This window comes from Manacus candei, unplaced genomic scaffold, assembly GCF_025592945.1.
Source record: "Manacus candei isolate 608988 ecotype Guabito, Panama unplaced genomic scaffold, ASM2559294v1 h1tg000074l, whole genome shotgun sequence".
NCBI classification, from domain to species: Eukaryota; Metazoa; Chordata; class Aves; order Passeriformes; family Pipridae; genus Manacus; species Manacus candei.
The window spans coordinates 699,826-721,078 of NW_026138122.1; the positions used below are offsets into that span (position 1 = coordinate 699,826).

At 45.6% G+C, this 21,253-nt stretch overlaps 1 protein-coding gene across 4 annotated transcripts in view; it reads left to right on the top strand.

Moving 5' to 3' along the window:
• The window catches only part of CORO2A (coronin 2A), a 59,400-nt gene that overhangs the window by 21,665 nt on the left and 16,482 nt on the right, over positions 1 to 21,253 (top strand). For 3 of the 4 annotated variants that reach the window (XM_051809034.1, XM_051809036.1, XM_051809038.1), the window contains exons 2-3: positions 13,737 to 13,937; positions 18,737 to 18,853. In XM_051809034.1, the coding sequence (XP_051664994.1) occupies positions 13,737 to 13,937; positions 18,737 to 18,853 (318 nt within the window). Of the gene's footprint in view, positions 1 to 6,107; positions 6,156 to 13,736; positions 13,938 to 18,736; positions 18,854 to 21,253 lie in introns of those variants that run through there. The other variant, XM_051809035.1, reaches the window with a different exon arrangement.

The following is a 21,253-nucleotide window of genomic DNA, read 5'->3' on the forward strand; positions in this document are numbered from 1 at the left end:
GCTGCTAATAGGATGGGATGAGGGTAGTCCCAGACCAGTGGAGCAAAAGGACATCTTGGCAAAACCTCCACCTAGTCCTCCAACAGTCTGGCAGCATGGTAATTCCCTTGGTGTTTTGAGAGATCCTCTCTAGTTTCCTTGCAGGCTGAAAACCAGTGGCTGCCTCTCCATCTGCCTAGTGGTGCGTAAGACTCATTATTTATGAATATATATAATTAGTGACTCTGTCATTAAGAGACTCGCAAGCCCTACCCTGTTGGCTTCCCTCTGGCTGCTGGTGAGTCCTCTCTGGAAGCAAAAGGCAGGTGTCTCTGAAAGTACTCCCTGCTCTGCTGGTTCTCCAGGCCATGCCTGGAGAGCGTGGGCAGAAGTCTCTGGGGGTAGGTCAATCTAATGAGGGTGGTACAGGGTAGAAGGGGAGGGAGGGACTCTCCCTCCTGGAGGTTTGCAAGGCACAGCTGGAGAAAGCTGAAGCTGTACTGATACGTCATTTAGGATGGCCGTTCTCTGAGCCAGAGAATTGTTCACTAAACTTTGTGATAAAACTGTCCCTTACTGCTGCTTCAGATAAAAGAGAAAAGAGGAGGGTGGGAACAGGATGAGGTCTGGTGACATCACCTGGGAATAATATTTGTGTGGGGTAGAGTAAATGATGAGTGCACTGTGCTCCAATGGGCTGACTGCTCATGCCTGAGCCTGGTCCCTATTAGCATGAGAGTCTGTCTTGTCTTCCAAACCCCTTTTGGAATGAGTGTGTGCTACCTGCAGAAAACGGTGTCTTACTACAATAATTTAGCAAGAGGGACGTGTTTGCCCACTCTACCATTTCTAATGAAGCCCTTCTCATTGCCTTGAAAGCTGGTGGCAAACGAGGACATATGGGATGGGATATTGAAACCCGGCACTGGGTTTGCGCTAAAAAGTGGCACCTACAGACTAACATGACAAGTAGACACTTTTCTTGCTGCTGGCTTGCTTTGTGATCATTGCGCTCCTATTAGGGTTGCAGCCAACAACCTTTTCTCTGCATAAGGCAAGAAGAAAGGGTGAGAAATGCATTTGGAGCAGTGTGAGGTTGAAAGTTTTAAAGCTGTCTGGAAGCAAGAAGTTCCTGTGCACACTGTTTTTTCAATGACTTTCTCTTTGAATGCTCTTACTTAACCTCAGGGGCAGGTGTGCAGTACCAGGTCTCAGGGAGAGAGATCTTTGCTTCTTCTTGTAGAAGAAGCATTAGTGGCATTATTCAGAGTAAATAGAGTTATGTGATGTATTTCTGTTTGCCAAATTTGTGTGTCCCGGTCTAGCTGTGTGGTTCTGGGACTTAGCTGGCTTGGTTGATTAGTCAACTGCTAAAAGCAGCCGTTTCCCAGTGAAGGTGCTTGTATGTGAGTCTTGCTGGTGTGTCGCGTCCAGGTGATAGATGCCATCTGCAAGGGGTGTAAGAAACATTCACCTTGTTGGCCTGGTGTATGTACTGCATTGCTTCCCAGCTGTGCCTTGGTGCTGGCTAGGTAAGAGCAGAAAGTTTTGGAGCAGCCTGCTTAGCAGATGTTCTGCTGCAGAGCTTCATCAGGAAGCAAGATGCAGCAAGAATCACATCTCTCTGATCAGAAGAGGGGCCAACAGTCTCCTTAAAGCAGAGACACTGAAACCAAGTCCCTGAGCCTGAGTGAAGAATGTACAAGCCTGGTTTGGGAGCAGGCAGCAGATGCATTTCTGCTTCAACATAAATCTATTGTGGGCACAGCTGAGTGAGGAGAGGGGAAGTACTTTTTTATGGAGCTCTCTTGTACAGCCCGCTCCGTATGGAGCCATGTCATGAAATTTACAGTGCACATAGCTGGTTCTTGGGCAGAAAACCGGCAGTATTTCATGATACATTAGCTGCCTTATTTAAAATAGTGTCTTTAACTGTTTCCTTTGTACAAGTCCTGGGGTATTGGGAATGGGAATGTATCCTCTGTTTCCAGTACACAGTTTGGTGTTCAGTGTAAGGCAATAATGAAGCTGACTTCATGTATGTCAGCTTCTGGATCTAAGCATTATCTAATTGCCATTAGCAGAGACAAGATAGCTGAAAGAGCTTTTTGGGTCTCTTAGAATGTATCTTCTTACTTTTTGGCATCAAGTTACATTATTCGCTTTTGGATGGGGAGGGATGAATTTTGAGAGAATAAGTGGTGTGAAAGAAAAGTGGAGGAGAGGAGGGAGATTTTAGCAGGACAGGAGAAGAATAAGATGAATGAAACTGATTTTAAGACAGTAGGAGTTAAGGGACCAGAGGAAATAATGGATCTAGGCAGATTTCAGGAAGGACACTGATTCTTACTTTGGTTTGATTTTATTACTTGGAGCTGAGTTCATGTAAAGGTTTTATTTCATGGGCTGCTGATAGAGGGCTGAGAAGAGGCTGAGTGTCTTCTGAGGAGCTTTCTAGTTGCACATCCCGTGCCACTTATCATCTGCTTTTTTACATGGGGTTTAAAGTTTGAATCTCTTGTGGCACTCTCCTTGGATACTTGCAAACAGTGTTCTCAAGAGACTTGCAAGGCTGCTGTATGGGTTTTTTGGCCATAGAAACATCACTTAAAATGATATGGTTGAAAGGGAAAAGGCATTACCTGTGCAATACAAGTTTAGCATTCCAAAAGAGAAAGTAAAAAGGGAAATGGAAAGCTTTAATGGCATTTCAGATTGAAATGTTCATTGTAACTTTCAAAATCCCCCTTATTAGCATTTACCTTCCTTTCTTTTGTCTTTTTTGACCCTGCATGCAATAGAAGGAATGAGGGGTAAGTGTATTTTTTCTCTGTTGGTCCTCCTGCTTTTCAAATTATCGCTAACTTTCAAGAGATTGAAACCTCAGAGAAGTCCTTCAGAACTGTAAATTCTCTTGATTCCCTGGCAGTAAGGATGCAGGAGGAAGAAAGTCCCAACTTGTCAAGATCACCTGAACAGCTGAAGTGCTTTTCAGGGTCTCAGGTGAGAGGCAGAGTTTTGAAACCTGCCTATAAACAATAGAAAACAGTACTTAAATGTGTTTTGGCAGAGTATCATGTTACGTGCTTTCCCCAGGAGTGCACTGGCACTAGGTCTTCGGGTGTATGGCAGGATTTCAGCCTTTGTCTCCTGATGCCAGGACAGCTTTTTTGCAGGAATGTAACACAGGCCTTGTGGAGAACAGGTCGTAAAGAGAAGGGAGGCTTCATGCACAAAACTAGGGGAGCGTGAAGCAAACATAACCATTGTTAATTCATTGGCACGTGTTTCTACCCTGCTTGGAGGTATGCTGCAGAAGAAAACAGAGAACAATTGTTTGGCAAGGGACATGTACATCCACTCAATGGATGCACGCAATGCACCATTGTGCACTATGAACTGGAAGGCTCTCAGCCCAGGCACGGGGTGTTCTGAGCAGTGTGGGCATCCTGTTGTGTGTTTGGATGAGGAAAGGATGCAGGTTTGTCTCTTCAGGAGATGCTGTGCCAGATCCTGCTCTCCAGAAGAGCTTTGTCTGTCTTTCTATCATTGCAATAGTCCTGATATCAGGACCAGAGACAGGCAGTCTGTCACCCCCTTGCTTACCTGAAAGCAGACAGAGCTGGAGAGCTTTCTGTTAGAACTTACAAACTTACTTGGCCTTCTGCATTGGCTTAATTGAGTGATACTTCCCAACCTTTATGTGCCCTGCTTCCTTGACAAGACTGTAATACAGTCTTATGAGAGACCCTTCATCTAATGTGATGTTTTACAGGCAGTGATCTTGTGCTTGCACGGGATTAGTTTGAATGAAGCTTGTCAAAAAGTCTTTGAATAAAGGTGATCTTACAGCTGGTGGAGTAGGATGCCTGTTTCTGTCACTGGAGTCAGCTGCGAGCCTCCTCTCTCTACAGCCTTGAATGAGTGAAATGTTGTTAAGTGTTGCCATGGGGGACAGAAAGGGTCAAGAACTTGTGCCTCGATGGATGCATGTTGGGTGGGTGCATGCTGGGTGCTGCCAGGCCCCTGGATGCACTGTGCAAGAGGTGGAGCTGGAGAGAGAGGTGTAATTTGTCTCTGGAGTCTGGTCCCACAGGAGATGGGTGTTGGGATGGGGCAGGGGCAGCCTGGGCACAGGGAACCAACCAGCTGTCTCTGCAAACACGGAGGTGATTTCAAACCTTGTTAGCTTGAAAGACTTTCTGGTGCCAGAGATCTCAGACACCTTCCTGAGGGAGCTCCAGGTGGCCTAGCCAAGAGGAGAAATTTCTTGTGCCCACTGAGCTCGTTCAGCTCCTATGAGTTCTCCAGATGGTGTTTTGTGTCACTGTGAATGCTTTTGTGCACCCATTTCCTTCCTTTACCATTATGTCATGTGATTTCTGCTTTTGAAGGTGCCACCCCTTTTGCTCACCATCACTTTCAGGATGGGGTGGTCTTCTCCCTCTACACATGCTGTTTGCAGTCCCATAGAGATGCTGAGTTCAATTTCAGGAAAATAGGGCCTACTTGTTTTAACAATGAAGCCTAAACAAGAAGGTTTAAGCTGAAATTCTGCATTAAACAAATGAACTGAAATCAAACTTTTGGCTTTCATCTACCATTATACCACTCCTAATAGTAACCCTGAACAGTGACACCTTTGAAAGGATCTATTCTGGCCAGTTAATGGTGGGAATGATGGCCACTGCTAAACAGCTTGACTTGCAGCGCAGCTCTTGGTACCTCCTGCAAGGAGGACCCAGGAAACTACAGGCCTGTCAGCCTGACCTCAGTGCCTGGCAAGGTTATGGAGCAGATCATCCTCAGTGCAATCACACAGCACCTACAGGATGGACAAGGGATCAGACCCAGCCAGCACAGGTTTAGGAAGGGCAGGTCCTGTCTGACCAACCTGATCTCCTTTTATGATCAGGTGACCCACCTGGTGGATGAGGGGAAGGCTGTGGATGTGCCTATCTGGACTTCAGCAAAGCCTTTGACACCGTCTCCCACAGCACACTCCTGGAAAAGCTGCAGCCACGGCTTGGACAGGGGCACTCTGTGCTGGGTTAGGAACTGGCTGGAGGGCCGGGCCCAGAGAGTGGTGGGGAACGGGGCTGCATCCAGTTGGGATCCAGTCACTTGTGGTGTCCCCCAGGGATGAGTGTTGGGCCCAGTCCTGTTTAATATCTTCATTGATGATTTAGATGAGGGGATTGAGTCCATCATCAGCAAATTTGCAGACGACACCAAGCTGGGGGGGAGTGTTGATCTGCTCGAAGGCAGGAGGGCTCTGCAGAGGGACCTGGACAGGCTGGAGAGTTGGGCTGATTCCAACAGGATGAGGTTCAACAAGAACAAGTGCCAGGTCCTGCACTTTGGCCACAACAACCCCCTGCAGTGCTACAGGCTGGGACAGAGTGTCTGGAGAGCAGCCAGGCAGGAAGGGACCTGGGAGTTTGGATTGACAGGAAGCTGAACACGAGCCAGCAGTGTGCCCAGGGGGCCAAGAAGGCCAATGGCATCCTGGCCTGGATCAGGAACAGTGTGGCCAACAGGTCCAGGGAAGTGATTCTTGCCCTGTACTCAGTGCTGGTGAGGCCACACCTGGAGTGCTGTGTCCAGCTCTGGGCCCCTCAGTTCAGGAAGGACATTGAGGGGCTGGAGCAGGTCCAGAGAAGAGCAACAAGGCTGGTGAAGGGACTTGAACACAAGTCCAATGAGGAGAGGCTGAGGGAGCTGGGGCTGTTCAGCCTGGAGAAGAGGAGGCTCAGGGGAGACCTCGTCACTCTCTACAACTCCCTGACAGGAGGCTGTAGCCAGGTGGGGGTTGGTCTCCTCTCCCCGGCAACTATCATTAAGACAAGAGGGCACGGCCTTAAGTTGTACCAGGGAAGGTTTAGGTTAGATATTAGGAAAAAAATTTTTACAGAAGGAGTAATCAGACATTGGGGGCTGGCCAGGAAGGTGGTGGTCCCTGAAGGTTTTTAAGATGAGACTGGATGTGGCACTTAGTGCCATGATCTGATAACCACAGTGGGGTTGGATCAAGGGTTGGACTTGATGATCTTGGAGGTCTTTTCCAATCCATTGATTCTATGATTCTCTGATTCTATATGAAACAGATTGTTCTGAAGTAGCTGTACATGATCCAGCTGCTTTGCCTTTGGATGTTAAGAATTGACATTCTGACAGTAAGTACTGCAACTGAAAATTGATTAAAATGGAGATACTGGGTGCCTTTCTAAATGGGCTAGTACAGCCAGGATGAGTGGGTGAATAGCCCTGCCACACTCCGGGCATAGCAGACTTACTGCACATGAAATTACAATTATTATGTGATTACTCTGAGCTCTATGAGTCTGTCTTCTATCCAAATCAGAGCCATCTGTAGCTCTGTTGTCATTGCTAGCCTTATATCAAATCTGTCTGGGAAATGCCACTGACAGAGGTTCATGCCATTCTCTCCTCCACTCCTGCGGCTGATAGAAAGTTTTACTGCTGCCTAATTGAGAACTTCTTTGATGGAGTTAAAACACATGTCCTTTGACTCTTTTGTCTCCACTAGACTTTGAAAGCAGATGATTTATATCCTCCTTGTAGCAACTTTTTCTTTGTTTGAAGCCTACTGTCATGGCTTCCCTCCTTCATCTCCACACCAAAGTTTTTGGTATTTCTTAGCAGGTCACACACCTTTGATCACTGGTCCATACAACTCTACACTGAATTCTCCTCTAACTGTCTGGCACCTTCCTCTAGAGCAGTCCTCAGACTTGACGTTTTTTGTCTATTCATGTTACTACTGATGGGAAAGTACAGCATCATCCTCTCTGCACACTTGTTCTGTATCATTTCAGTCCAACTCACACCACAATTTAGTATTTCAGCAGAAAGGCAGTTTGCCTCACTCCTTACCTTGTTTTCAGAACAGAGAATATGCCAAGAAGGAAAGAAAATACACGCAGAACATCCAGGTTGGAAAGTTATGAGATTGTTCAGCCTTTCCCCTTGCATGAAGTCACTGGAAAATTGTCTCCAACACTAAGCCCATTGTTGAATCAGGTGGATGGATCTTGTCTCCAAAAGAGTCAGGCATGTTGAGCCCTTGGTTTCATTTGGCATATGGGAGCCATATGCATATGGTGGCTGATTATCCTGCACTGTGCAGGGAATTAGAAAATGAGTGACCTTCCTGGCAGTCAGCAGCAGAATGCATGAAGGTCCTCGCTCCCAAGTCTTCTGTTGTCATTATAGCTGAAGATGTGCATGTCTGTTCACAGGGGAATGAGGCAAGGTCTGCGTCATAGCTACTTCTCCTTTGCTGGAGTGACACCGTCACGCTGCCTGGCTGTGGTTCCCTGATGAGCTGACTGGGGACCTCATTGCTGCCAAACACACTCCAGTTCCCTCTTGTTCCAGATGTGATGTGACCCCCCTACATTTGTGCTCTGTTTAACTCACATCAGATACTTTCTATGATCTGATTCTGCTCAAGTGCCTTACGTTGGTTTTTGTTTGGGTTTTGAGATTGGTTGTTGTTAGGGTTGTTTGTTTGTTTGTGTTTTCTTAATTCCCATGCTCCCCCTGAGTTAAATTTTGGCTCTGAGCAAGACAAAACATGGATGGGACTGAAGGTGCCAGACCACAAGTAGTGCAAGAGTGTGTGCTGGAGAGATCAGCTCCTAGCAGTGGTGTGGAGCCGCACCCAAGAACTAGTATTTGTAGGAAATAAGGTTCCATCAATCTTCTGTCAGGCCTTCCCCAGGATATAAGGAAAATAACTTCCTGGTCCGCTCCTGGCACTGCCAGGGATATAAAAAATACTAAGAATTTCAAAGATGGTAGAAGGCAGAATAAAGTACTGCCAAAGTTTTGAGTTTTTGGACTATTAGATCTGACCTTGCTGCTGTGACTCTTTTACAGAGTACTGTGCACCAGTGTAGAAGGTGCTCTCAGTTCAGTCTAGATTAGGCTACCATATGTCTGGGTTTCCTCACATATATTTCATTTTTTCCATGTGCTTATTTTGTCCATGACCAAGATAAATTAATCCAGAATTCACAAATGTCATGCATGGTGCAAGCAAATCCATAATCCTAGTGGGATGCGATAGGACAAATGGGAACATGCTGGCCTGTGGTGAAGCACATGTTCAGTCAGTTGGACTTGCATATGCCTGTTTGTTTCTGTCTGACATTTCCTAGAGAGTAGTAAATATGCCGCAGCATGGCTCTCCCAATACTGCTCCTGAGTGCTGCAGACTTCCCTGGACTTCACAACCCTTATAGGAGCTCACTTCTTTGGCAAGAGCTGAGACCTTTGCACTCATGTTTCGCAGATGAGTCACGAAAAGCTAACTCTTCATAAACGGACTCGTAAAAGAGTGAGAGGTAAAGCAGAGCAAAGTCCCTTCAGTGCTACTGCATCATATTTCCGAAGGCAAGTGGTGGAACTGGCTTCTCCATCTTTAACTGCCTGCTCTTTAGAGGTCATACAAGCGTTTCAACATTCATGTCTGGTAAGCATGAAAGAGCTGAGTAGGCTGTGCTTGAGTATATCAAAGTACCCCACTGGTTTTCCAGGCACCTTTTCAGATGCCAGAAAGATTTCCACCTTTTTTGAGCACTGGGCTGAGAATTGCTACAGCTTTGCTTTTTTGTCTTAAAATTTCAGATCCAACTGCTGAGCCAAGGACAATATGATTGCCTTAAAAACATAAAAACAAAAAAAAGAAAAAAAGAGAAATGAAGTGTGGCAAATGAATACAAGTGGAGACAGACTTTGTCCAGGCAGAACTAACTTGTGATTTTATTACCTCATATATGTACAGATTCTGAGTCCGAGCTATCAAGCCAGGCCAGATGTTTCTTATCCTTCTGCCTCCAGCTCTAGGGAGGATTTTGCAGCTAGCAAAATGTGGCCCATGGAGTCAGCTCTGATGATGCTGTGGCCCCCCATTGCCCCCTTCCCCCAGCAGTGAGAGACCCTGTTTCTGAACATTGGGCTGATAGGCAAGGACAGGGCATGGAAAGGGTGAGATGAACATGGAAATGTGTGGCATGGCTTTGATGAGCTAATTTGATGTGAAATTAGCTGAAGTGGAATGTGGGGGTAATCTGGGAGCCTGAAGGCCCTTGTGGAGGAGGCAGAGGCTGCTCTGCTGCAGGACTCACTCAGGATGGGAGATGCTTCAAGGTGGCCTTGGCTCCCAGAGTGAACGGTGGGAAATGCTGCAGGTGGCCTGCTCACTGCCAGGAAGCTCATTGAGTCACTGACGATTTCAGGAGTTATCGCTGCCTGGTACAGAAATGCAGCAGATAACATTATGTTGTTCTTCCAAAACAGGCACTCAGACCTACTCAGGCACAGCCCTGTAGAGAAGCTCAGTCCAGCTTTTCCCACCTTCTCTGTCTGGGCTGCTGCTTGGCTCTTCCTGTGTCTCACTGCAGCTGTGTTTGGAAATGGCATCCTTCATTTTTGCATTGCAGACCTGCCATGGTACTTCAGGCCACACTGGAGCTTCTTCTGGGAGCAGGAGATATATCAGAAACCGGTATCTCCTTGCTCTCATAACTTGAGGAGACCACAGAGCATTCAGAGCTGCCTTCTCTGACACCTGTGTAAGGAGACAAGCTGCTCTTTTTCCAGCTGCACCAGCACAGGTTCTCTGAGCACTGAATGGGAGATGCTGTCAAAACCATTCTTCCCCCTCTTGCCTGGCCATAAGCATTTCTTGCCCAGCTCTGCAAAAAGCTGTTTGTGGTGCTCTCTGTTCTCCTTGTTGAGAGGAAGGAGCAGAGATGCTTCTCTTCTGTCTGGTCAGTTCTCCTCCTCCATCTTCACTCCTGGAGTGTGGACAATGGCACTCAGTCAGATTGTTTCTCCCAGGTACACATATGGCGTCTCATCTACCTCCATGAAGAGCGGAGGATAGTCGAGATTGCTGCAGTACCAGATAAGCAATGAATAAACCAACCTCTTCCTTAGAGGAAGGTAGAGGGCAGAGGAGGAAAAGAAGTGAGTGGAAAACCTGCTTTAACAAAAAACGAGGAAGAGACTTGTAGCTGTAGACTTGAGGCCCCCTCTGTCCTACCCTGCAAGCACAGGAGCTGAGCAAAGAGGCTGGGCCAGGCCTGCTGATGGAAGAGGGCTGCCAGTGGCCTGTGACTGGTTACTACATTGTCCTGACAGCAGTGGAAGAGGAGATTTGGGCAAACTAAATGAAGGCAGACTGCACTGGGGCCCTGCTTGGGGGATAAATGTTTCTGTAGTCCTTTTAGTACTTATACATTTGCCCATGCATTTTGTACAGGACCTGTATTTATACATTTGATGTGTTGAAGCTCTGATGGAGAACTTCTAGGTATGGTGACCTCTTTCCTTTGCAAGGATATTCTTGTAGACACCACAGCTTGCCCTGTCTAATAGTTGAGATCTGTGAGAGCCCTGACCACATTGTTTTTATTAAGAGCTGGCTGGAAATTTGTCTCTTGCTGAGGAACCACACCTTGTCTGCTGCATGGTGGGCAGTGCATGCAGGGGCTTATTTTACCTAGTGAAGATGTGAGGTTTTTCAGTTGTAAATGGTAAGGTTTCAGTATGGTTTGGTGGCACAGTGCCCTTGATTTTCTCCAGTTCAGCTTCTTGTTCAGAGCAGGACTATTATGAATAGTCATAATAGCCTGATCAAGGAGGATGTGGCTTTGTCTAACCAAGTCATGAAAGGAATTTCAGGGAGGGAGACTTATGACCGTTTTAGCAACCTCTAATGTAGAACACTCCTCCACACTCCTTCCAAACAAGATTTTCCCATGTCTGTATGCCTACTTTATTTGGGATCAGCATCTCCACTGTATCAGAAGCTGATACTGCACCTGCTCAGGCTCTTTTTCACCATATTTTTTGCAAGACCATATTATTTTCACCATATTTATCCTCTTTTATTAAGGAGCTCTTTGTTGTGTCTGCAATAGCATCAAGAGGGACATTGTTCTACTCTGATTGTTTTTTCCAGTTTTATGATATTCCCACTCATATCTTGCCCTCCTGTCCAAATTGTATTGTAGATGCTTGAAGTTCTTTCCTGTGGTAGCTGAACTTGAATTCTACAGGCTGAGATAGGAGAGAGCTGTCTTTCCTAAGCACTGTCCAAACTTGGCCATTTAACTTCTTTTATTTCCTTTATTCCTTATTCACCATTAACCTTTTACTGGTAGTCTGCATGGGATGTCAGTGTCTTGCTGTGTGTTCCTGCTCTCAGTAGGAATGGTATTGCAGTAATTGCTCCTGTGTGCTTGGTTACTTCTTTCTGCAGAAGAGCCTTGAACCTTCAGACCACACACTCTCTCCCAACTCAAGAGCAGTTTAGCTAGAAGTTCCTTACAGCCAGGTGGTTAATTTCCTTTAATAAATGTAATGATTTTTTTCCCCCGGTGTGAGTAAGCCTAACTTCTAAAGCTGTAAGGAGTGTGAAGTGTGAGAACACTGCACCTCTGGGGATGTTTGGAGAGCTAGCCAGTTGCATATAATCTCAGCTTGCTTTCTAGCTGTGAACATCCCTTTTTCCAAGATTAGCTTTCAGGATTGCTGCTTTCTTTTTCAAATAACTTCCATTTCTACGTTTTGGTTTGGGATGGGTACCTCTCACTGTACCAAAGATCCTTTGCACTTAATGTTTTCTGCAGAAGAAATTTAATCAGCTAAGAATATGGACAAATGCAGAGTTAACATAGGTAAAACATGCCAAGGCGAAAGAGAGCAATAAATATGACTGTGAAAGCAACTCCTGATCTGCCAGGACTGATTTTTTTACAGGCATTTGTTTTGTCCAAGGTGAGGTTGGTTCTGAGCTGTGTCAGTGGCTTGGGAGGAGGCAGGAAATAGGAAAGAACTTGTGTCCTAGTACTGTTCACAACCCAAATCTTCCAGTGTGACACACTATGTATGCTTTGTGTATCTTTGTATTGAGAGGTGCTTGTAGAGCTCAAGAAATACATTTTCTTAGCCTCTATTAGTCATCCCAGGAGGATGCAATACCATGCCAGCAACAAAGACATTTTAGTTTAGAATTGCTTGTTAGGTGATGATGCACTTGACTCCCTGCCCTTGAGTGCATTTGTGCTTCCCTTCAACCACTTGCCCATATAAGCGAGTGGTCTAAGGATTGCTTAACTCAAAAGCTGCTTGGTTGTGTTCTCTTGTCAGACTGGAGTATCACTGATACAGCATCACTGATAATACCATTCAGCAAATGTACATTAAAGAGATGTACACAGGGCAAAACCATGCCCTCTCCCAGTCTTTGCCCATACTCCCAGCTGATTTTGTGGGGCACTCTTTCACCCATAACTTTCTTGCCTGATCTGCACTTCTTTTTCTTTGAGCAATAGAATCTTACTCACCGTCACCATGTGCCTTTTACTGGGTAAATCTTGTGGAAAGAGTAGGATTTAATAGTCTTAACTACCTTTTCTGACCAACACTGGTAATTTTCTATTTGAAAATAGCAGGTTGAGGGACATGATTCTCCCCATATGTTCTACTCTCATGAGACCTCACCTGGAATACTCTGTACAGTTCTGGTGTCCCCAGCATAAGAAGGACATGAAACTGTTGGAGCAAGTCCAGAGGAGGGCCACAAAGTTCATAAGGGGACTAGAGCACCTCCCCTATGAAGACAGGTTGAGAAAGCTGGGGCTGTTCAGGCTGGAGAAGATGTTACATGGAGCTCTCATAGCAGCCTTCCAGTAAATGAAGGAGGCCTACAAGAAAGCTGCTGGAGAGGGACTCTTTGTCGGGAACTGTAGTGATAGGACAAGGAGTAATGGGTTCAAACTGAAAGAGGGGGAACTTAGTTTAGATTTTAGGAAGAAATTCTTTACTAAGAGGGTGGTGAGACACTGGAACAGGCTATCCAGGGAAGTTGTGGATGCCCCAACCCTGGCAGTGTTCAAATCCAGGTTCGATAAGTTCTTGAGCAACCTGGTCTAGTGGGAGGTGTCCGTGCACATGGCAGGGGGGATGGAACTAGGTGATAATTAAGGTTCCTTCCAACCCATGATTCTGTGATTGGATGAAATCAGTTACATTAGTTTCTTTAAGCTTCACTGCTCTCTGTGGTAAGGGGTTCTTGTGTTTAGCATGCTTCGTGTGTCTCATCTAAACACCATTTAAAATGCTGTTTGTCAGAGGGCTGTAGCACAGTTATAAACCAGACATACAGAACATAATTGTCAGTAGGGAAAACATCAACAGATGACTATTTCTATGATCTGTCAAACTTATTTTTTCTGATTGTGTGAGCAAAATTTAGGCTAATTTTTGGTTCTAAAGCACCTGAGGGCTAAACAAAGACTTGTTCGCTCACCAACTTTCAGGCTTTTCTCATGCAAGATTTTGTATCTTTCATGCTTTCTGAGCTCTGTGCTGCCAGGATTCATCTCCTCTTAAACTTGCTGTCATCTGGACCTGCCCCAGTGATAGGGACTGCTGGGCATGCACAGCCCAGCTGGCTGGTGATGGTGAGAGCTGTTATTTCTTCCCTGTGCCCTCCTCTCTCCATCAGAGGTGTGCAACAGTGTGCAGAGACAGGGTATGCCAAAGGGATGAAGACCAGAAGAGAAAGCTCTGTCTGCCACTTGCTGGCTGAAGTTTGGTGTGAGCAGCCCAAAAGGTGGAGAGTGAGTCTGTGGTGGGGAGAGGGGAGTAGGGGTCTGTGAGCCTTGCCAGGCTGGCCAGTCCTCATGTCACAGGGCATTGTGTTTCTCCCCTTGCAGATGTCGTGGCATCCACGGTACCGCAGCTCTAAGTTCCGCAACGTGTATGGCAAAGCTGCCAGCAAGGAGAAGTGCTACGACTGCGTGCCCATCACCCACAGCGTCCACGACAACCACTTCTGCGCCGTGAACCCCAACTTCATTGCTGTGGTCACCGAGTGCGTGGGCGGCGGTGCCTTCCTCGTCATTCCCATCAAGCAGGTGAGCTCTGCCAGGGCGAGCTGGCTTTCAAGAGCACATCAAGAGGCTGGAGGAGGGACAGGCTTTCTAGGGATCTAGATCGCAGAGGATATTCAGTTAATGCTGCTGCCAGAATTGCAAAGTGACAGAAGAGGCACCAGTTGCCCTGGCAGGTGATTCCTGGGATGTGTGTACTTACGTGTCTTTCATTGCTGCTTGCAGATTTTTGACACCTTGCTACATTTCATAACTCATTTGCCTTTCTTGTATAATCAGCAGGAACTATGCTGTTTAGATGTTTGTGTCCTGGGAGAAACAGCACATTAAAAAGTTTTTAGTGGAGGCAGAGAGCAAAACCAGAAAGGTGCTTTGGTGGCATGGCTTCAGCTGTGACCAAAGGAGAATATGCTATGTTTTGTTTTGCCTTCTTTGTAAAAGAATGGAGACACAGTTATCAGGCAATGAAGCTCTTAAGCTTCAAACATTGATGCTGTAAAAACTTCCCTTTCAGAAACAAATCCCAGCTTTGTGAGTTTTTATGACTTAGGATCTGCTGAGAGGGAGAAGTTGGCCATCTGATGTTTATTGCTTCAGAATAATTAAGCATGCACTAATGTGGATTAGTTTCAATATGAGATTATGATCTCTCTGGAATCAGGACAGAACAGATGAAAGGCAAAAGTTCAGCCTTTAATTAAAAGTTAATTGATGGTGTTATTGCAATGCCACTTTTTCAATATATATTTGCTAAGGATGAAAGCGAACTGGCTATGCTTGAAGAACGTAGCACAGTTCCTGGCCCTTCTGGACTTTGTTTATTCATTCCTTTAATGCTGGTGCTGTTCAGAGATGTCCTAGAATTAACCACTACCCTGTTTTTCTTGACTGAGTCACTTCTGCCCCCTTGACCATGGTCTATTGAGGCTGAGGAACTTGTCTTTATCACAGAAATGCATCTATAAGCAGACAGCTGTTGACTGTGGGATGTGGGGTGGGACCAAGCCCTCGAAGTGTTGGCAAAGGTGCTTGCACTGCTTACTATTAATTCTTCTGTCTTCTCACCTCTTCTCAGCTTGGCTAGTCTTTAGTAGTAATTCTTCCTTTCTTGCACCTGCTCAAATACTACACCCAGATCTGAAATATTGCATGCAGGAATCAAAGGCATGGTAGAACTAAAAGATACAGAAAAGGATAATTAAAGTATGTCAGTGAAAATGTGAAGGTGCTTTCATGTGAGGAAAGACTTTGTAGGTTAGGCCTCAATTAATCCGGGAAGAAAGGCAAATGAGGGAGGTGTATAAAACTGTGAGGAGGCTGGGAAAGTTTAAGGAGTGATTCTTCTTGATTTGTTTGGTAAAGGGGATTCTGGAGACCAGGGAACAAACCGTTAGCAGCAAACATAAATGCTGCTGCAGTTCAGATGTGGAGCTCAGTGTTGTGGATGCTGATGTGCCTGGAAGAATTAAGGGGTTCAAAACAGAGTAATGGAGATGAGTCAGTCCCTTGAGGGTTGACCTTTGGTGATGAGTCAGGGAAATGATGTGCTTCACGCAGTCATATTCCAAAACCTGTTCCTGACCCATGTTGGGGAGGAAAGCATCCTCAGCCACTCACAGAAAGGGGCTCTCTGAGTTGGGACTTGTGATACCAGTAACTTTTTTGGTATGATACACTTCCAAACTGGTGCCATTTGGTGCAAAGTAGCAGCTTTTAACTTGTGCTCCTCGTGGGGTTCTTTTTGTGAATGCCACTTTCTGTGACGTAACCCATGCAGACAGCACCCTGGCCATTTGGCTTGGGCCCTTGGCTGCCAGGACACCAAAGCCAGCCTGTTCTGGAGACACATGTCTGGGACAGTATTGACTGTGACTGCAGTTACTTTTGACTGGATTCACAGGAAGTAGGCACATCCCAAGCATGCCATAGTGTGGAGGAAAATCCCAAGAGCCAGGACATCACACATTTAGTCAAAGCAGGAAATGGTAGCCAGGACAAGGAAGGCTGCACTTTCTGGGGAGGTTGAACAACCTGTTTAGGGAGCTGCTTTTATCCCTGCAAGGTTTTTTTTTATTTCATTTTGCATGTGCTGCTACTGGAGGGGCTGCCTGCCTAAGGATGTGCTTGAATGAAGGCTCGGCTTTGCTCTGTTTAACTGTGCCTTCTTGCTTGTTTGTTATGCTGCTCTCCTGCTGAGTCATGGATTCCAAGCTCTCTCATCTCTCCTTGAATAAATACCACTTCTTGCCTTCTGCACCGTTCTTCCTTTCTGAGAGCTTGGAGGTGAGGTAGGGTTGGGAACAGCGGAGGTTATGTAGAGAATGAGTTCTTTGCTGGAGATACCCTCCTTTCAGGAGGCCTTTGCATTCCACGGGAAGAGAAATTAACTGCATATTTGCCACCACTTTGAAAATGGCCTGTTGCAGGATGTGCCAGGTATGTCCTGGTGAATATGTTCCATTGAAGCCAGTGGGGTGGAATGGCAACACATCTCCCCAGGGAGGGAAGCAGCTGTGGCCACAGGTGCCCAGAACAAACTGAATGACTGTAAATCTTGTAAGTCCGAGGAGGCACAAACTCAGTGACTGTAACTGGGATGTGAGATGCTTTCCCACAGTGTGGCCTGGGTGTAGATTGGTGTCTGACACACATGAGCTGGGGAGATGCATGCAGAATATGCCGAAGCAGGATCTTGACTCAGAGGGGAATTTTGTGGCCTTTCTTTGAAAGATGAAGGTCTGCTTTTTTACTTCTCAGTAGCTTAATGGTTGCACATTTTCCCAACACTGTTACCCCACTCCATATCACTCCCTCAAAATTCTGTTAAGTTTTTTAGACTTCCCTCAGGGCAGGCCTTCATTCTGTTTAAGAACATCTGCACCCTGGCCTTGACAAGAAGATACCACGCAGGCACAGTGACCTTCAAACCCAGGACTGGATGTGCTGTGACAAAGAGGAGGATGAGGAAGAGGGGGTCCCAGAGCCCCCTGCCTCGATTTCCAGAGGGGCTTGCCAGGGGGAGGTGCTAGGAGGTGGATAAATCTGGGATTGGATGGGTTAACATCTTAAATTGTAGAACCCCGTGGACACGGGAGACGTGTCAATATGTATTCCTGTGGGCCTCAGGCCTGAAATTAAAGGACCTACCCTCTTTATCTTATCTTATACACTAAGCTGGCTTGGAGTCCCGTTTTTCTGTGGTCTCTTAAGGCAACCAAACTTGGTTGAGGCTGCATCTGTCTCTTCCTTTGCAGCATAAAAAAGTAAGAAAACCTTGCAGGATGTCAGGCAGAATGGGCTTAGGGCAGCCTGGGAGTCTCCAGAACAGAGTGAGGAGCAGACAGGGAGCCAGCTTTGGGAGGGGTCAGAGTTCTCTTAAAGATCAAGGGATCCCTGTGGATCTGGCTGTCCAGCCCTATTAGTTGTCAGCTTGAAACCAAGCTCTGAAGCCTACAAAAGGGCACTGTGGGTGGGGGAACACTGCTTATTAAAGGCCTTTTATCTCTCTTCTGCCTTCCCAAATCTCTCTGCACTGTCGCTGTTCTAAAAGAGAATTGTTTTAGACTGTAGTCTAAAAAAGCAGTCTTTTACATTTCAAAGCCCTCTGGATGTTCGGTTTAAAGCAGGTTAGTCCCAGTTTATGCAACAAACTTTCCAGTGAAGCCGGAATAGTTACACATCATGTCCTGTTCTGCATTCAAAATTGCAAACCCCCCAAATTTTCAAAAGCTGGGAAAATTACATCTTATCCACAGCCTGGTTAGGGCCAGCAGTGATTCCCCTCTGCTGTGCACTCCTAAGGCCCACTTCTGGAGAGATGTTGAGAATACATCAACAGAAGTGTCTGCCTTCTAGGAGACCACACATTTGCAATCACTTTGGTTTATGATTCTTCCAGGTGGGAAGCAGTAAGCAGGTGAGCATCACCAGCTTGCCATCATGTCTCTCTACTTAGATGACTGACTTTTGCTTGTGAACAGATGCCTGAGATGCAAGGTGGGTCATGGAGCTCCCCACACTTCTTGTGCTCCTGACAGGGAGAAACAAGCGGTGCTTGAATGTTAATAAAATCCCTGTGCCCCTCCTAACATATAAGTATTCCGACTTGACTTTCTAGCAGAGACCGTTCCTGCAGTGTGGGTTTATCCAGCACAACACAGCCCCCATGTGGCACAAGGCCCTCAATACTCCTTAGGGCACTTTGCAGGATTTTTACCAGCGCAGATCCACCTGAACATGGTGGTTTTTTTTTTTTTTCCGAGAGTCCAAAATTCTGATTTGTTCTGGTAAATGACTGGATTTGAACACCAGCAGAGAGAAATAGATAGCTTGTTGAAAGGAAAAGCTCCATTTGAAATTTCTGTCACAAATATGAGGCTAAAAATAAAACCTAAAAAATTTTTTCCTGCTCATAAGAAATGTCTTCTGAAGGAGATTCTGATGTTGTTTGTCTCCCCCTCACAAGATCTTTAGAAAAATGTCAAAGGTTCAACTCATTCATAGATGTTTCTCCTCCAAGGTTTTATTTTGGTGTCTGAACTTAAAAGTGTTTTCTAATGTGCTTGTATGCATGCATAGAGGTTTCTTGACAGCAGCATGTACTTAGGAAGACCTGAGCACTCTTTCCTTTCTTTATTGTGGTATCATCAAGACTTGACTAGCAGGGACAGAAAAAGCCATTCTCAACAGACAGAGAGCACCCAGGGTATTTGGAGCATAACAAGCAGAAACAAGTTTCTTGCTGGAGCTGCCTTGGATCTTCCTTGAAAATGTCTGGTAATTCCATGGCTCACCTTAGGTTTGATTATATTTTTTTCTTCCAGACAGGCAAGCTTGACCCGCATTATCCCAAAGTATGTGGGCACAAAGGAAATGTTCTGGACATCAAATGGAACCCATTCAATGACTTTGTAATAGCTTCATGTTCAGAAGACAGCACAGTAAGTTTACCACCTTCTGCTCTGCATTACTACCTGGCTAATGTGCTTCTTGGGGGAAGAAGTTAAAAACAAACCAAAAGGTCCATGGATGAGATGTGAAAGCATATATATAGTTATTTAAGAAATCAGGTAAGAGTAAAATTCCTTTTTTCTCTTGAGTTCAGAGCTGTGTGATCCCTTCCAGATGATACACCAAATCAATGTAATAAGGAAGATCTTTTGTGGGGGCTTGTTTTTATGTGTTTGCATAAGAAAAACAGAATATGAATTTAAAATGGAATGACTATTCAAGTTTCATTGCAATGAAACTCTGTCTTTACTTTGGAATAAAAGCTGTTCCATAATCTGGAACACCTATTTCAGATTAATGCCCTGCAGAAAAAATTTGAGTTTATTCCTGCACTCAGTTATTCTGTAAAATCATGCTTTTGCTGAAGTTAGTATGATTAAGATGCAGTCATAGAATAGAAATATTCAATTTGTGTTTGTAAGGGGCAGTTTAGCCCATATCTACCCATTGAAAGGTCGTTTTCAAGAGGTCTTGTCAGAAGTGTGATGTTGACTTCTGTGATAGTGAGGACATCTGCCTAACTACTGTGTGTTTTCCCAGAGATCCCATATCTGTTTTCTCCCACTGGGTATGTTCACACTTTGTCACACAGCATCAGGGAGATTTCTCCTGCCATTTCCTCAAGCCCTGGCTTGGTTCACATCCTCTGCCATCTTAGTTCTGACAAAAAGTCACTCTTAAATCTAGGCTTTTTGTATTGTCTTTTCTGTTTGTGACTTGCTTTTGCTTGTTTGGCTACTTTGGTGTTTTTTAAAGGCCTCTCGGTTTCTGGACTAATAGCAAAGATTTTATTTTGCCTTACAGCCTGTATGCCAGCTTTTCCTGCTGTCTCAGGCAGCATGGCACATCATGGCTTACTTCTGGAAGCAAAGCACCACCTTGGCCTCTCTTTTGAGCCTCATATGAGGAATGAACACAAGCTTCAAAATATCCTGCTGCAGTTACAGAATCACAGAATCACAGAACCATTTCTGTTGAAAGGGAGGTTGGGTGGTCTCTACCCCCACCTCCTGCACAGGTCTGTGAAGCTGAGTCTTGAAAATCTCCATGGATGGAGATTTCACCACCTCTCTAGGCAACTGCTCCCATGGGGAATCTTTTTCCTTATATGCAGTGTAGTTAATGACTGTTGTATCCTGTCCTCCTACCCTGCACTTCAAGACAGGGCCAGGCTCTATTTTCTCAGTAGTCTTGTTGAGGATTGAAGGCTTGTATTAGTTTGCCCTGAAGCTGCCTCTTCTCTGGGCTGAATAAGCCCATCTCCCTCAGCTTCTCCTCACAGAGCAAGTGCTGCAGACTCCTGAGCATCCTGGTGGCCTCCACTGGACTCACAAGTTTATCAGCATCCTTCTTGCACTGGGAGGGGCAAAACTGGATGCAATATCCCAACCATTCTTTAATAATTGCTGAGTAAAGGGGAAAATCACTTCCCTTGATCTCGTGGCTATATTTCTGTTGTTCCAGACCAGGATGTTGCCAGCTTTCATCCCTGATGTGGCATACTGCTGAGTTATACTTATTCTGTCGCCCACTGAGACCCAGGGTCTGTGCAGAAGACTGCTCTGTGACAGCTTTCTTTTCCAGTTTCCTGCTGAAACTTAACAATGGATCATTCTTCAGACTAAAGAATGAAAACACTGAGCTTGTCACTGGTTTCAGCACCAAAAGTTTTTCTAAGAAGTCAGTTTGTTTGTGACTGTACTCTGCTTTTTGTTATTACTCTCCCATCATGAGGAACCAGGAAGTGGTATCTCAGGAGTCCCCTGCACGGTGACACAGTGTAAAGATACCTCTTCCCTCCCTGCTAAGTAGTGAGGACGTCAGGCTGTGTTTCTTAGTGTGACTGTCTTTCCTATTACCTGGTAACTCGACCTGTGGAAGTCACTTAGTCCAGGCCCAGCTCAAAGAAGGCCAGTTAAATTGGGATGCTCCAAGCCTTTCAGATGAGTTGAGAAGATTTCTAAGGCTACAGATCCCATATCTTCACTAGGCCCTTCTTCCAGCTGTTGAGTACCCTTCGGGGAAAAGTAGGATGCATCTGATCTCCAGTGATTGCCATATTGCCATATGGATATTAGAGCCAAAGCCTTCCTTGCAATCTGTTGTTAAAGGCCTGGTGCTCTCTTCCATCTCTGAACATTAGCATAAGCCACTGTTCTGGCTTATGTGCAAGGATGCATCTAATTGCTTACTGGGCTGGGTCTGCCTCAAATGTTTGAGGAAGGCCACAAGCTTCTGCAAAGATGATGGAAATTTCCCTACACCCACATTCCTCAGAGGTTTCTTGACCATTAACCAGCCTTTCTGGAGCTTGCCTTGGTGGTATTACA